General features: G+C 44.2%; 1 protein-coding gene across 4 annotated transcripts in view; it reads left to right on the forward strand.

The window, feature by feature from the left end:
* The window catches only part of Retreg1 (reticulophagy regulator 1), a 141806-nt gene that overhangs the window by 32273 nt on the left and 92062 nt on the right, over positions 1-17471 (forward strand). The window contains exons 1-2 of one of the 4 annotated variants that reach the window (XM_031360634.1): positions 1180-1286; positions 2799-3127. The exons of 2 other annotated variants lie outside the window; for them this stretch is intronic. Coding sequence is in view for 1 of the 2 variants with exons in the window: in XM_031360632.1 (XP_031216492.1) it covers positions 1255-1286 (32 nt within the window). In the remaining variant the exon portion in view is untranslated. Of the gene's footprint in view, positions 1-1161; positions 1287-2798; positions 3128-17471 lie in introns of those variants that run through there. One more of the 4 variants, XM_031360632.1, reaches the window with a different exon arrangement.

Genomic DNA, 17471 nt, shown 5'->3' on the forward strand with positions numbered 1-17471 from the left:
AGTTCTGCTGCGCCAAGAAATGAATTGTAGGCTCGATTTTTGGATACAGACTTCCTGCTATGGTCAAAACTATTTCACTTGAGTGAGTGACTTTATTCTCAGCCCATAGAGTACAGGTTACATTCATTTAAGAAATGGTGTGTGTATTAAGATGGTCTATCTATAATGTCATTCACCAACTGTTTCAATGAACAATGGCTCTGCTTGGAGGGTGGCACAGACATTAGGTGCGGGTAAGAATCTGGTTCATTGGCTGTGATGATTTGAAAAAGCATTCATCTCAGAGAAAGAGTAACTTATAAAGTCCTCTTCTTCAATCTTGATATAATAGTTACACCAGCCCAGAGAGACCTGAAGGAACCCGAGCCACTCTGCTGGTGGAGTTCCTGTGTGCCTGGTCCTCCTGGTCCCAGTTACTCCTGGTGTTGGGACAGATGTTGGGTCCTCCTCACCTCTGATCCTGAGAGTGTCAGAGTGCCTGGGAGTGGAGCTTCCTCTGAGTGTTGTGGGACTGGCTGCAGAGCTTGTGCCCAAGGTCTGCTCAGGACACCAGCCCAGAGAGACTGGCAAGGTTGTTACTTTTAGAATGATGGAGCATGAAAGGAGACATTGAAGTATGATCTCAAACACAGACACTGTCTGCCTGCGGGAAGCCCACTCTGCAGCCTGTTGTACGTGGAGATGGAGATTCAGTTTCTGCTCTGCAGGCTCATGATTTGAGGGTGTTTGTTGAGCTGCAGCCAGAACCCTGCAGGCTTGCATACTGCCTCTTTCAGAGTAGATAGCATCGTCTGTGCGTGTGTGTTGGGGCTGGGGGCAGAAGAACCTAGAGAATTAACAACAATGGAAAGAGATCTATTCTTATCCAATCTTACCTCTTAAAGTACTATGTCCTAGAAGTCCACAGGTTCACAAAAATAGAGCTGTGAGGTCTAGGAAGCAGTTTCTTCTCTCTCCCCCTCATTTTACTATTTATCTTCTCGCTCCCTCTCCTTCTCCCTCTCTCTCCCTCCCTCTCTTCTTTTAATTAAAAAAACCAAATTTAAATGTTTCAATGATTTTAAAAAAATTTAACCAAATACGTTCACTGTACATGTTGTTGTGTCACACAAGGCAATTTCACACAAGTGTACATAGCTTGTCTTTTATTTTGACCCATAGGAAAGGACAAGAAAAGTTTTTTACCTTCCTAGGGAAGAATAACAGTCTCCAGCCTTGAGGCAGGCCTGCCAGTCAAAGACCAACTGTGATGTAATGTGGCCATTGGCATCAGTTGCCCATTCCCGGTATGTAATATTAGTGACCAATATCTGCCTCTTTCGCCCCTTCTCCGTTTTGGCTGTAGAGTGGCAGACAGTTGTCCGTCTGCATAAGTGGAGTAGAGGGCTGTGGCTCTCATCTTCCTGCCAGCAGCAGAAAGGGTGTCCACTGAGTGTGCAGTGGCTCCTTTTGTACTGTCCTTAGACACTACTGCTTGCCCCGTGTTGGTTGGGACAGCTCCTCCAACAGGGATTAGCTTCAGTTTGGAATTCCATATCCTAAGCCTGCCTTGCCAGGAAAGAGTGTGACCCAAGAGGGTCTTCTTGATACTGTGCTCTGTATTTGATGACAAGGATTCATAACTGGTTTTGATGTATTCTTTCTTAAAGATCTTACTATTGAATAAAAAACAAAAATGGGATATTTCCTAGAGCAGCTCCTAGATATGTTCCTGATACTAAAGGCCACCTGTGGACATAGCTCTTCATATACCCATGGGGATTTGTGTCCTTAGACAGAGGCCATAAGCAGTATGCCCAGGCCAGTTCTGCAGAGAATTGTACCTCTACTACACTAGTGAAGGAGACCTGATCATGGCCTTCAAGTATGTGGTCCTCCAGATGATAGTTTAGAGTTCCCTGTTCTATACATTTTATCTTTGGGGTTTTGGAAACAAATGAGATGATTGCTTCTTTTTGTGACATACATTCTTTTGGATCCTGAGTAGGATGACATAGAACTTACTGTCTAACCCTAAGTAGGCCAGGACAGTGTGCAAACGAGATATTACGGCCTCTGGTCTTAAGTAGACTGCCCTATTTGGCATAGTTTCCTGATGGTCAGATCATCTTGGCCTTGTTTTCATCATAGCACCTGGGAGAACGCTTGGGAGGAGATGGCCCTTGGCACAGTGGGTGACACGCCCATTATAGGGCTCCTCAGTAGTTCAGGATTCAAGCAGATCTTGGAGCAAGTAGCTGACTGTCCAAATGTTTTGTGTCATGAACTGAACCATATCCTTCCAAACTGCAGACACTGAGGCCCCAACTCTCAGCGCACCCTGGGGAAGAGGCTGGCTGACTATCTATTTAGAGCTAGGAATTCTAGTGAGATTAATAATGTTAAATTAGTTCATATGAGCAGACCATTACGGAGAGCAGGACACCAAGGAGGGTGAACAAAGACCTTGTGAGGGTGCTACAAGAAAGCATGCGAGCCAAGAGAGAGGCTGTTGGACAAACACAGACACCTTGGTCTTAGGCTTCTGAATCCCAAAACTTTGAGAAAACACATTTTAAAGTCATGCCCATTAAACTTAACATCCAGGACTCAATAACTGGAAAGCCTCAGACTGAGTTCTGGAAGTGAGAATTGCGGTGGTACTAGATTGGGAAGGAGGGTGTGGTTGTATGTAACCTTATTTCAAGTCTACAAACTTGGCAATGAAGGGTATTAACAGAGGTCAATTTGTACAGGGTCATGACCTTGACAGTGGGTTATTAGAATCTGACCAATAATACTAGAAATGTGTTCCCTAGGTCGGGGCCACCAGGATCCACCACCTCCAGTACCCTGAGAAGGAAAGCTCTGTTGCGTATGAGCCACCAAGGCAATGGTATTTTTGCTGCTCTAGTCAGAATGGACCCGAAGACAGTCTGTTCGCTTATTGACGTAGGAAGAAAGAATCCCCAGAGCTTCATTACATGTTTGGTCAGTTACACAGCAGAGAAGGTTTGAGTGGAGGAAGCCAAGGAGCTTGCAAGTCTGCATGCTCACGGGTAGACCTTATGTCTCACCTGCACCTTCTGTTTTCATCCGCCTGACTCAGGTGGCTCCCAGGAATCTGGAGTTTTAAAACGTGCTTCAGGTAATTCCAGTGATAAAAATGCCCTTTGAGGAAAGCTCATCACACTGGGGCCTCAATGGAAACATGAGAAGTCTTGAGTAGGTGGTGTGTACATTTCTAAGCTGTACTGGCCTCTGGGCTGCTGGGATTGTGCTGTGCAAGCCGATTGCCCCTTGCCATTTGTACACGATCCCTACGAACTGATGGTCCATTGACAAAGTTTCCTAATTAATTTTATTTTAAAAATTAAAAAAAAAAAAACATCCTGTGTGTGTGTATGTGTGTGTGTGTGTGTGTGTGTGTGTGCACCTATGACTGCCCAGGAAGACCAGAAGAGGAAGTGCATCAGATCTCTCTGGAACTAGAATTAAATACAGTAGTGACCTACCCAAGTGGCTGATGGGAATTGAACTCTGGTCCTCTTGTAGAGCAACCAGAGCTCTTAACCACTGAGCCGTCTATCTCCCCAACCAGATGTTTCTTTTCTTTTTGCTTTCCACTTTTCATCCCTCTTAATTCCCCCTTTCCCTCTTACCTTTGCCCCACTCCATTGCAGCATGTGGTTTTGAGTGACAATTGCCTCCTTTTAGCTCCTCCCATGACTGACTGATAACCAGCCAGAGCAGGCTGCCGAGCATCTTCCCTCCCACCTTGGGAACTTCCTCTTCAGTGTGTTCACCAGGTCACATACAAGGTTCCAGCTACAATGTGTTGGCCGACATCCAGCTAAACTTATGGTGATTGAAGGAACGCACTCTACTACTTAAAGCTCTACCTCACTTGACTTTCCTGGGACGTCTTTTTTCCATAGTAAGAATGCAAGGTGGCATGCCAGGCAGTGTTGCTCCATCTTGGACTCAGATGGCCCACTCCAGCTGTGCCCTGGCTTCTCCCTTCCTCTGCCTGACTGTGTAAACAGAATGCAGGCTGCCTGCTGTGCCCTCCCTCCCCCGCCCCCTGCCCTCTGCTGCCCTGTCTGTTTCTTCTGCACCAGCATGCCTTGCTGACCAGGCACATTCCCTGAGCTCACTGGATTGCCACCGCCCGTGTCACCACTACAAGCCAGTTGTCCCTCTCAGCAGCAGCTTCTGTAGTGTTAGATAAACCTGGTGTAGATTGAAGACAGGGTCTGGGCCCGGTCTGTAGTTCCATATATTTCAGTAAAGGGAAGCAAAGCTGCTTTTAGCCCTCTGGTTTGAAAGAGGTACAAAGCTAGATTCCTTGAGGTTTCCACACCAGAGCCACGCAGGGGTCCAGTGGTCTGTTTACAGACCTTTCTTTTATCTCTTGACACTATTCATCTCATGGTGCAAAGTGGGGTAGTGGAGGTCACCTTTTTTTCCCCACATGGAAAGTACCAGGCCTGTTCTTTTCATCTGTTATTTTAAAAATGTATCCTGGCATCCTCTCTCTCTGTGGGATCCTTCTCTTGGCCCTAGAAGAAATTTATTCAATGTGGCCATGTAATTTGACTTTGCAAAACTCACCGTGGAGTCACCGGGGGATGTCAGTTTTTCTTGTCAAAGCGTATAGAACAAGCTGATGGGCTTTGCCAGAAGGTTTGCGCTGTAACTTCATCATTTCTCATCATCTAAGTTGTCTGCAGAGCCCGAGCCCTATCATCTCCACTCTCTAGCCAGCCTGGCCAGTGGCTTTGGCTTTATCTGAGCCTCTGCAGCCACACCCAAAATCCTTCCATAGACAATGCTTTGTCTAAATGCCAATGAAAGGTCAAGAAAGGGCTAGACTTAGACTGGGGGCTGAGTGATCTGTGCACAGAAAGCCAGGCCCCAGGCTGTTATTTGCTTGTTGGACGTTTGTGGAGTGAGTGCCTCAGCTCTCTTGTGGCCAGGAGCATCTAGTGCAGATTCTGCTTCTGTAAAGCCTAGGCCCTGATAGGATTTTCCGTCCTTAAAACTATGGTGCATTCTGAAATGGAAATCCTCTGAACTTTACTCAGGTCTTGTATTTCTATATGGAAAGTGTTATTTATTTATTTATTTATTTGCATTCTTTGCGTCTTTCTCTGCATTGTTCCCCTTTCTTGTATTTTTATTGGTCTCCAAGCATGTGGGTTGATTCTCATTTTTTCATGTTTTTTTTTGAGATTATATGATCATATCATTTTCTCTTTCATTCCTCTAAACCTTCCCATGTACTACTCCTTGTTCTTTCAAATGCATGACCTCTTGCCCTTTAATATATAAGTATATAGTTTATATGTTTAATGTATGTATATTCCTAATGTAAAAATACAATTTGCTCAGTACATGTAATATTTCTCTCTCTCTCTCCACACACACACACACACACACACACACACACACACACACACACACATGCACGCACGCACGCACATGCACACACACACACACACACACACACACACACGCATGCACGCAGGCACACACATGCACACACACGCACACACACACGCACACACACACACACACACACACACACACACACTTCCTTTTAGATTGCTACTAGTTGGTACACTCTTTACTGGGGAAGACTATTTCTCCTGCTTTCAGAGTTCCTTAGTTGCCTGTAGTTCTTTGTCTATGTTTTAGGCCTGTGAGCTTTCCCCTTCCATATTAACCCGTATGCTGTTGCTCTTGTTCAGTTCATGGTTAGATAGCCATGTTGGTGATATCATGGGTGTAGCTTCTCTGGCCTTTCTAGGAAACATTCTCAGAGACTGTCTGACCTACCTGTTGCCCTGGCTTGTAAAATCTTTGTGGAGTCTCTTCTGCAGTGTTCCCTGAGCTCCTCACTGACCCCCGACAACTGAACTATCCCAAGGATGGCAAGCGGGAGGAGACAGTTGGTTAGGAGGAAAGCATTTGAAAATTCAAAAGAATGTCAGTGATTCTGGGAGGGGAGCAGAAGCGAGGGGAAAGATAAAACAAAACAAAAAAACAAGTGGGCTAGAGATACAGATGTCTGTCTGTCAGGAGCACGTTTGTGTAGCAAGCACAAGTCCTGGTTTCATTCTCCAGCACTAAATAAACAAAGCAGGGGATTGCACACCTATAATCACAGTCGTCGGGAGGTGGAGGCAGGAGGATCAGAAGGGCAAGGTCATCGACCCTGTCTCAGAAGACGGAGGAAGGGAGATTGAAGCAGATGGACAGATTTACTTAGTATAAAAATGAATCCGAAAGGATGATAGACAAGCACGGCTGGAAGTCATCCGTGGGTGGTAACCATGATGACAGGCATGGCGGGAAGTCATCCGTGGGTGGTGACCATGAGATGACTGAGCCACCTGGGTGATGTGGCATGCTTTTAAAGGCACCATTGTGTTGGGGTGGAGAAGTAGGTCACAGCTCACTGACAGAAAGCACGTGGATTGATTTACAGAACTGTCCACTGCAGCAGTGTCCAAACACACGAAGTATGTCTTCATGAGACCAGCGGACTATTATTACACACCAATAACTTTATAGTTTAGGTGTGTGCTTGCCTAAGGTATACACATATTCATTATAATTGTCATATATATTTGCCTTTGTGTCCAAAATATAGAATATCCAGCGAGATAACAGTAATTTACTGTGCCAGCTAAAAGAATATGGAATTCCTTTTGTAAACACCATATGTATTTTTTAAAACAATTTTATTTTTTAAAACAAAATTTTTTAAACATTTGTTTATTTTAATTTCTATGAGTATTCTGCAGCTATCTTCAGACATGTACCGGAAGAGTACATCAGATCCCATTACACAGGCAGTGGTGGTGCGCATCTTTAATCCTAGCACTTGGGAGGCAGAGGCAGGCAGATTTCTAAGTTCAAGGCCAGCCTGGTCTACAGAGTGAGTTCCAGGACAGCCAGAGCTACACAGAGAAATCCTGTCTTGAAAAACAAAAAACAAAAACAAACAAACAGATCCCATTACAGATGGTTGTGAGCCACCATGTGGTTGCTGGGAATTGAACTCAGGACCTCTGGAAGAGCAGTCAGTGCTCTTAGCCACTGAGCCACTTAACCACAGGTATATCTTAACCACTCCAGATATACTAGCTTTTGGTTATAGTAGTTAAGTGATTGCAAGAAGTTCATTGACATATAGATGTTTCTGGTTGCTGGAAGCAGGGACTAGGGGTTGGTGGGGATGGTGAAGGGTGTTCTTGCATCTTGTGGTTCCTAGGCTAAACTATACAGGCACAAGGGCTACAAGCCTTTTAGAAATGAGCTAAAATTTCTTTAAAGAGAACACTTTTATTGGTTACTCAGTGACCTACAGCATCCTATGCTTTGACCCCAGTCCCTCCTCTGATAACTGCTCTGCAGCATTCTGGAATCAGACAGTCTGCGTAGAACTGTCTTCATCCCAGAATCCCACCATGGGCCAGGTGGTCACAGCAGGCTTTGGGGAGCTATGTGACTGGGTCAATCAGTAAAGTCCCTGAGGCATTGCTTGGGCTTTGCCCTTTGAAATCCTTGGGAGGGTCTGATGGTGAAGATGGTCTGATGGTTCTTCTGTAGAGGACTGTTGAGTATTTCATAGTGGTTCCGTACAGCAGGCAGTGAAGTAATGTAGACCTTAGGTTCAAGTTGTTTATGAAAGTCTCATGATGGAGTGACAGGGATAACAATACACGGGTTCACGAAGTGCTGGCTCCTAGATGTGGGTCACCCTGACAATGGGAGTGGCAAGACCTGAGCAATCATCAGTACCTGTTACCACTGGTGTCCTATGGCCAGACAAGAAAACAGGTGTGATTGATGGGCTCTGTAAATGATAGTCTCTGTCAAACAAGAATAGATTTAATAATATACTTAGGTTCGAACAGCAGCTGAAAAACAGAACTGTATAAATTCAGCACAGGCACCAAGTAGAATTGTTAAAAGGAGAAACTGTTTTGAAATGAGTTGAAAAATGTCATGTCCACCCAAAATCCAGCATATAGATGTTAATGGTAGCTTTAGTCTGAACTGCCAGCAATTGGAAGCAACCAAGGTGTTCTTCAGTAGACGAATGGTAAGTTTCAATATATTATACGAGAGTATTATATACAAAGGTTTTTAAAAAGCATCCTGTCAATCTACAAAAATACAATTTGGAATCGTCTGTTCTACATGGAGGAAGCCAAATGGAAAGGCTATTTGTTGAGTGAGTCCATGTAACTGCATATGATGTTCTGGAAAAGGCAAAAGAGTAGAGTCAGGAGTAAGAGCGGCTCTCAGGGGCTTGATAGAGGGGAGGATGGAGCACAGGGGATTTTTAGGATAGTGCAGTTATTCTGCATCATCCTGTAAAGGAGGACACATGACAGCATGCATTCATCAAAGACCAAAGCAGGTACATCACAAAGAGCGGAGCTTTAAGGAGTTCAGTTACTAATTGCACATTGCGAATGTTTTATCCACTGTAATAAATGGGCCCCATCTGAAATGCAAGGATTCATAGAGGACATGGTGTTCAGGGGAGAGGGATTGTATGGGAGCTCCCAGCACACTCTGCTTAATTCTTTTGTAAATCTGAAAGTGTTCTTAAAGATAAAGTTTATAAACTGGCTACAGTGCTTCTAGCCCTTTTTACAAGACAAGGGGCACATGAAGTGGCCGACACCATCCGAGAGGCAGTTGGCACAGTGGTAGGGCTAGGCAGCCTGTGTTCACATGTTACCGCCACCTCACCTCGTCTTGAAGCCCTAGGCAAGTTTCTGACCTCTCTTTGCTCATCTGTGTAATGGGGATAATGATCAAATCGTCCTCATTCACGGCTGGGTAGAAGGATGAAGCAAGTGGCTGTGAAACCCCAGGGGCGGGGCTCTGCCCATGGTGCAGTGGCTGTTTCATTCACCCTGAACTTGGCTCTAGAGGGTGCACCCCACCCCAATGAGTAGAGGGGTCAAGGGCACAGGGCACACCTCCTGACTCTTAAGTTCCACATGCTCTCGTGAAGATGGTCCTCCTCAGCCTGGGACGTGCCTCTCCTTCTCACCTAGCTAATGTTGACTTCTTTTGGAAGACAAAATGTTAAAGCCATCTTTGCCCTAGAACCTTCTATTTCTTTTGCAGTTCGGGGCTCTCTTCTGCTCCTACAGTGGCTTGAGTGGTACTTTGATCCAGCGTGGTGATTTACCCCTATGACTTCCCATATTTATTGGGCAGAGCAGGATTTGATATAATCCTGGCTGCTAGCCCAGTGTCAGACACATGCTTAGCAGAACCGAAACAGTAATGATAGCATACTTCGGGAAGTTGATGATACAGGGATGTTGGTCAGATTAGAGGTCCGTGATTCCATTGGAAGGTACTCGTGGACCGATGGAATGAAGAGGGCTCCTTCCATTGCTGTGACAATGACCACATTGTTCAGCTGGTATGACACAGCCCTGGCTTAGGATCATCTATGCAGACATGATGGGGATGGCTATGTTGATGTCCTTTTCCATGTCAGGATTAATTGAAAATTATTTGGTTCAACACAAGATCAGTTATATCATTAAGGAGTATTTATCTGAAGGAATCAGACAGCAGCATATCATAGAGATGGTTACACAGCCAAGTTTGTCATAGTATTTTTTACAGTAGAAAAATTATAATATTGGCCTAAGTGCCCCTTGGATAAATGATTAAAGATGATGTCACCACAGACACACAGACACATAGACACACACATACTACACACACACACACACACACACAGAGCTGTTAAGAACACATAATGTTTTCAGGGATGTGGCTGGATCTGGAGATTACCATGATAACCAAAATAATCCAAACCCAGAAAGATAACTACTATATGTCTTCCCTTCATGCTAGATCTAAGAAGAAAGAACAGAAAAAGGAAAGTGGAAGGGGCACTATTAAAGAACAGAAAGGGGACCAGTGGAACGGTCAGAAAGGGTTAGTGTGGGGAAGGCTGGGGCAGGGATGTATATGTATATAATTATATATATACAAGCACCTTATATATGTGTATGAAAATGTCATATACATACTGTCTCATACAGCCAGTATCATGCATTTTAAAGCAAATTAGTTTAGTTAATCTACTTTTAATTATAAATTTGATTTCAGAGGACCATAAGATAATATCTTCTACATTGTCTTAGTCAGGGTTTCTATTCCTGCACAAACATCATGACCAAGAAGCAAGTTGGGGAGGAAAGGGTTTATTTAGCTTATTTCCACATTGCTGTTGATCACCAGAGGAAGTCAGGACTGGAACTCAAGCAGGTCAGGAAACAGGAGCTGACGCAGAGGCCATGGAGAGATGTTTCTTACTGGCTTGCTTCCTCTGGCTTGCTCAGCCTGCTCTCTTATAGAACCCAAGACTTCCAGCCCAGGGATGGCACCACCCACAAGAGGCCCTATCCCCTTGATCACTAATTGAGAAAATGCCCCACAGCTGGGTCTCATAGAGGCACTTCCCCAACTAAAGCTCCCTTCTCTGTGATAACTCCAGCTGTGTCAAGTTGGCACACAAAACCAGCCAGTACATACATACAACATGGACATCGAACCCATGACATCTGGGGTGATCTACACAACATCTGCACAAACCTGGACCTATTAGCATCTCATCATAGATGGCAGAGGGTATCAAGAGGGCCTATCCCACCCTGAGGGCTATCCGCAGTGGTTGCTAGGGGTCGGTTTTTCAGTAGTCTGACCACTGAAAACCAGCAGCCACGCTCCATTAAATAAGCTCTCACACATCCTTGGGTAAGCAAGTTTAATAACATTCACTGGGAAACACAGACACAGACACACAGACACAAGCACACACACAGACACACACACACAGACACAAACACACACACACACACACACACACAGACACACGCATGGACCCTAAGACTTGAAAGTAGGAGGGGACTACTTGAGATAAAAGAATGTTTTTATCAGATGAGGACGGAGGATGGGGTGGAAACAAGTAAGACTCTTTATCAAAGAATAAACAAAAAAATTAATCTTTTAGTTTACAAAGTTAAATATTTAAGCCCCTCCCTTTCTTTGCTTTTAATTTACTTTTGCTCATATATGGCCCCTGCTACTCTTTCTCTGTCCCCACCACTTGCTTACCCCTTCATCATTCTAGCCACTCCCTACTCTCATGTCTGCTATTTGTGCACACTGAGTTGTGTTAGTGGCACATGGACAGCTCCCCATGAGCCACACTGCTGAAGAACATGGCGCCTCCCTTCCCAGTCTCTGTCAAAGAAGTCTCTGCGGTTATTGCAGAGATTGATAACTGGTCAAGTGCGGAGAATGAGAGTCTGGTGCATGCTCAGCCATAAAGAGGACATTCAGACCATCCCTCCAAGGCCCAGGAAACATGGTGGAAGAGGGAAGAGAAAGAATAAAGGGCCAAAGGGTGGGAATGAGTTCCCTGAGATAACGTGGCCTTCACAGTCATGACCACACAGCAGCTTGACTTGCCAACACAGGACCTACACAAGACTGGCCCATTCAAGGATACATCATGGGGGATGGGGGCTTCATTAGGCCCCACCCCTTTGTAAGGAGTGATTGGCAGTTAGTGGTTGGTAGCAGTCCATGGTTACAAGTGTGACAAATATAACAGTTTGGCTACCTGTCACATTGTTTATGAACTAAGTACACTTTAGCAAACATTTTCAGGAGAATCCCCGAGGAGTGGCTGGTTTTATTAAAAAGCTGAGTTACAGTTCTTTGAATACAGCATCTGACATTTTCTCTGTGTATTCAGTATTTGATACCGCCAAAGATTTTTATAATAAAGTTGCCTCGGGGACTCAGGAACCACCAACAAGAAGTGCTAACCAGAGGGTGTGTAAGTGTAATGCTATGGTGGATCGAAGCGTGTGGCGTGTGTGCGTGTTTCTGAGTAACATGGGAAAGAAGAGTGAAGTCACTTTGGCCACTTTTGGAAGTGAAGAAAACTAGGAAACAAAGGGCCAATGTTGAGTGTTTGCCTGGCCTCGCTCCACAGCTTCATCTTCCCCAGTAATTACAAACATCCTTTTTAGAATTGAGACCCAGCAAGGAGGAAGGGTTTTTACCTTCACACCCCTTAGCACACGCCACCACATGCCTTAAGTTTTCCAGGAAAAAGTTTCAAACCTGATAAAGGCTCTAGATCCAACCAATTATTAAGCTACTCCCAAGGCATGGGGAGATGTTAAACTCGACCACTAGAACTCAGCAAGCATTTCCCAGAATCTGGAAACATTTGCTGAGTCCACAAGTCTTTCCCCCACAGAAGCAGCCTTCCTTAAAGACCATGGCAGCAGAATTAGGATGAGGGAGAAACTAGACCACAGACAGTTTCAGGATGTTGTTAACTCTCCAATCTCTGTCTTTCTCTTTCCAAGAATCTGCAAACGTGGGTTTGCAAATAAGACCACTGACAAGGTCTGTGACAGCACTGAGGATTACGGCAGAGCTTGGAGAGGCATGCAGAAAAAACGGTTCAGCTGGTAGAGTTGCTCATCCCAAAACCATAGTAGCCAGAGTTCAATCCCATGTAAAGATGGAGGGAACTGACTCCAGGGCCTTGCCCTCCAGCCTCCAAAGGTGTGCTGTGACATGCACGGACTCACACATCATGTGCAAAGTGGCTAAAAATAACAATTAAAATATTAAAACAGAACGAGGACAAGAGGATGACTCAGTGCCTCATTCACTTGCTGTGCAAGCATACAGATCTGAGTCTGGGTCCCCAGCACTCATGGAGAAGTCAGCACAGTGGCTTGTACCCATAATTCTGAGCACTTGCTGGCCAGAGAGGGATGCGGGGAGTCAGTGAATTTCCGGAGCTCTGGTCAAGTTTGTGCTTCTTGGTACTCAGACAGATACTTATGTGGCTTTCTGCTTAGCTCCAAGGCTCTTTAAACTTGCGTGAGCTTTTGCTCTACTAGGGCTCTGCCTCATTCTACAAAGACCATTTTGCTGACACTTGCTAACCAAACACTTGATTCTCACTTGATAGGAAGGGACCTTGTCCCCCAAAATAAGGTGGCAATTGACTGAAACAGACTTCGATGTCAAACACTGCCCAGCTCCAGATATGTGCAGACGTGCGCAGAAGCATCTGCACAGATACATACACGAGCAGGTACACATAGATAAGATACATACACAAAAGGACTGAGGTAAGGTCACATGGTATAGTTCAGTTAAAAAGGAGCTTTGGGGGGCTGGTGAGATGGCTCAGTGGGTAAGAACACCAATTGCTCTTCCGAAGGTCCTGAGTTCAAATCCCAGCAACCACATGGTGGCTCACAACCATCTGTAATGAGATCTGACGCCCTCTTCTGGTGCATCTGAAGACAGCTACAGTTTACTTGTAATAAATAAGTAATAAATAAATCTTTAAAAAAAAAAAAAGGAGCTTTGGGTTAACCTCATAGGAAGAACAACAATATCAACCACGCAGATCCCCCAGAGCTCCCAGGACTAAACCACCAACCAAAGAGTACACATGGTGAGACTCATGGCTCCAGCAGCATATGTAGCAGAGGATGGCCTTGTCGGTCATCAGTGGGAGGAGAGGCCCTTGGTCCTGTGAAGGCTCAATGCCCCAGTGTAGGAGAATACCAGGGAGGTGAGGAGGGAGTGGGTGGGTGGAGAACTACCCTCATAAGTGAGGTATAGGGGTTTGTGGAGGGGAAACTGGGAAAGGGGATAACATTTGAAGTGTAAATAAATAAAATAGCCAATAAAAATTTAATAAAAAAAGAGCTTTGGGGAGGATAAATGGAAACATTTTCAGACTAACTTACTTTTGTGGGGACTCACTTCGAGTAGGGCATGGGTACTTCATGGTGGGGTGTGAGGGGAGGATATGGAAGGAATGGTTGTACATGGGGAACTGTTAATGCTGGGTTAGTGAACCCTGGCCTCTCTTTCAGGACATGTTTGAAATTTACCAGAGTGATTTTTGAAATGACCCAAATTATCTAATAACATAAGCTCTCTATAGTATTAGACAATTTCTTAAAAATGAATGTTAAACTCATCAGTGTTCCTAAGATTTTCATTTCAAATAACAAATATAAATTATAGAACTGTGGATTTTATGGGTAGTGAAGAGATGAGTTATATTAAACATGATACATAATTAAGATCCCAGGTGTGTACAGATCTTTCTATATGTGTGTTTGTTTACCTTGAGGATTTGCTTCTCAGTGACACTTCATTCTTTGGAGCAACAGAGACGGACCTACCAAGGAGAGAGCTAAGCAGGCCTGAGCATTGCGGCATCACTTCCCCAAGCAATTGTTTTGTGGTGTTCTCAGCTGACCATGGATTCTTAATGACCATCAAGACCCTTGGCTGAGATGCCAACTGGGCCTTTGCCCAGGACACAGATCTCTAGGGTGTTCTTTGGCGTTGCTATGGTAGTGCTCGCCAAATGAGGTCTGTGGGTTGACGTTCTACCATTACCTTTTTTTTTTTTTTTTTAAATTCCTGGAAGTTGGAACTCCAACGAGGAGAGCAAGTCGTGGCTTCCAGAGCTTCAGTGAAGTTTGTGCTCCTTTGTTTTCAGCCAGATAATTAAGTGGTTGTCTGGCTAGTTCTAAAGATGTTTAAAGTTGAGTGAACTTTCACTCTTTCCAGGGCTTTGCATCACTCCACAGAGGCGATCCCACTGATACATGCTAATCTAACCCTTATGTGAGCCAGACTACGAGTTACAACTCATTAGTGGTTCTAAGTCAGGCCAGTGAGTGACCAGAGCCCCATGAAGAGCATCTGAAGGTAGGCAGGCAGTCAGAATACACATTGCCTCCTGGAACTTAGGCTTCATTGAGAAGTATTTTGTTGTAAATACATCACTTACTCAATGTCCAGAATATATTCATAAGAAAATATATAGCACCGTGTACAACACATATGTAAATAAAACATTTTAAAGGTAAGAATTTTCTTATGGTGGATTTCTAATAAGAATCTTGAACCTCCACATCAAAGCAGATACATTGAAACTAATAGAAAAGAAAGTGGGGAAGAACCTCGAGCAAATAGGCACAGGGGAAAATTTCCTGAAGAGCACGCCAATAGCTTATGCTCTAAGATCAAGAATTGACAAATGGGACCTCATAAAGTTGCAAAGCTTCTGTAAGGCAAAAGACACTGTCAATAGGACAAATCGGCAACCAACAAAATGGGAAAAGATCTTTATCAACCCTATATCTGATAGAGGGCTAATATCCAGTTTATACAAAGAACTCAAGAAGTTAGACTCCAGAGAACCAAATAACCCTATTAAAAATGGGATACAGAGCTAAACAAAGAATTCTCAACTGATGAATACAGAATGGCTAAGAAGCACCTAAAGAAATGTTTAATATCCTTAGTCATCAGGGAAATGCAAATCAAAACAACTCTGAGATTCCACCTCACACCAGTCAGATTGGCTAGGATAAAAAACTCAGGTGACAGCAGATGCTAGAGAGGTTGTGGAGAAAGAGGAGCACTCCTTCATTGCTGGTAGGATTGCAAGCTGTTACAACCACTCTGGAAATCATTTTGGTGGTTCCTCAGGAAATTGGACATAGTACTACCAGAGGACCCAGCTATACCACTCCTGGGCATATACCCAGAAGATGCTCCAACATGTAATAAGAAGGCTCACAGCCATCCATCGAACTGAGTACAGGGTCCCCAATGAAGGAGTTAGAGAAAGGACCAAAGGAGCTGAAGGGTTTGCAGCCCCTTAGGACGAACAACAATATGAACTAACTAGTACTCTCAGAGCTCCCAGGGTCTCAACCACCAACCAAGGACTGCACATGGAGGGACTGACTGTTCTGGCAGCATATGTATAGTAGAGGATTGCAAAGTTGATCATCAATGGGAGGAGAGGCCCTTGGCCCTGTGAAGGTTCTGTGCCCCAGTGTAGGGGAATGCCAGGGCCAATAAGTGGGAGAGGGTGGGTGGCAAGCATGGGGAGTGGCGAGGCAACAGGGGTTTGTTCTTGTTGCTTTTGTTTGTTGTTTGTTTTTAGGAGGGCAAACTGGGAAAGGAGAAATAATATGACATGTAAATAAAGAAAATATCTAATAAAAAAAATCAAAAAAAAGAAAAAAAAGAATCTTGAAAGCTGGCACTTCAATATGATTTGGAGAAGTCTGTATTGTGGATAATGGCAAGGGTTAATTATAAATTGAGACTAAAGAGATAGGCTTGGAAGAAAACAGATGTCAAAATATAGCCTGTGTTAAAACAAATGTGAAAGGCAAAATAATGATGATGATGATGATGATGATGATGATGATGATGATGATGATGATGATGATAATATTGTGACCCTGTGCTAGATAGTTTTGTGTCAACTTGACACAAGCTAAAGTCATTGTAGAGATGGGAACCTTAATTAAGAAAATGTTCCTTTAAGGTCAGATTGTAGGCAAACCTATAGAGCATTTTCTTAACTGGTGATTGATGGAGGCAGGCTGAGTCTATTTTGGGTGGGATCATCACTGGGCTGGTGGTCCCGGGCTCTACACATAAAAGGAGATGGAGCAAACCATTGGGAGAAGCCATTGAGAGCAAGCCAGTAAGCAGGCTTTCTCTATGGCATCTGCTTCAGATTCTGCCTCTAAGTTCCTGCCTTGAGTGCCTACCCTGACTTCGTTTGATGACAGATTGTGATGTGAAAGTGTAAGCAGAATAAAGTCTTTTTTCTCCAGGTTGCTTTGGGTCCTGGTGCTTTATCACAGCCATAGAAACCCTACGTAAGACAGTGGCAGAACACTGATTTAGAAGCACCGACCTGGTCTAACTTGCTCATTTTACTGCCCCAGGTCACATAGATGCTTAGTATGACAGTAAGGATAGAAGATGGGTTGCATGTCCTTTTCTGATAGAGAGCTTCATTCACAGCTTCATCCAACCTTATGTAGAGTCACATATATATTTATATATGTATACATATATGTGTATGTGTGTGTGTGTTGCAAATATATGACAAAATATACTGCATAACATTCTAGAAAGTGGCTTGATTGCATATTTCCTTCCTAGCTCAGCTTATCCTTCTAAATCACTTAGCATTTTGTTTTTCTGTTCCATACCTTGGGGTTTCTCCCTAGAGCCTATGGCCATGGTTTAAGGGGAGGCAGTCCCATCAACAAGTAAGGCCTGGCAGCAGATGGTTGAGTCAGCTGGTCACATTAGATCCACGGTTGGGAAGCAGCGATGAATGGTGGTGTTCAGTACAAATGTCTCCTTTTTATTCAGTCTTCTTCAGTGCTTTTTGCTTTTTGTTCATATTCTGGTATGTCACCAACACTTGCGGTGGCCATTGTTAGCTTAGTGTGCATTTTGCTGATAATAGAGATCACAGAAAGTAGTCCACAGCTCTTCCTCTTCCCCCTTCCCTTCCCTTCCCTTCCCTTCCCTTCCCTTCCCTTCCC

The sequence above is a fragment of the Mastomys coucha genome, unplaced genomic scaffold, assembly GCF_008632895.1.
Source record: "Mastomys coucha isolate ucsf_1 unplaced genomic scaffold, UCSF_Mcou_1 pScaffold8, whole genome shotgun sequence".
NCBI lineage: Eukaryota > Metazoa > Chordata > Mammalia > Rodentia > Muridae > Mastomys > Mastomys coucha.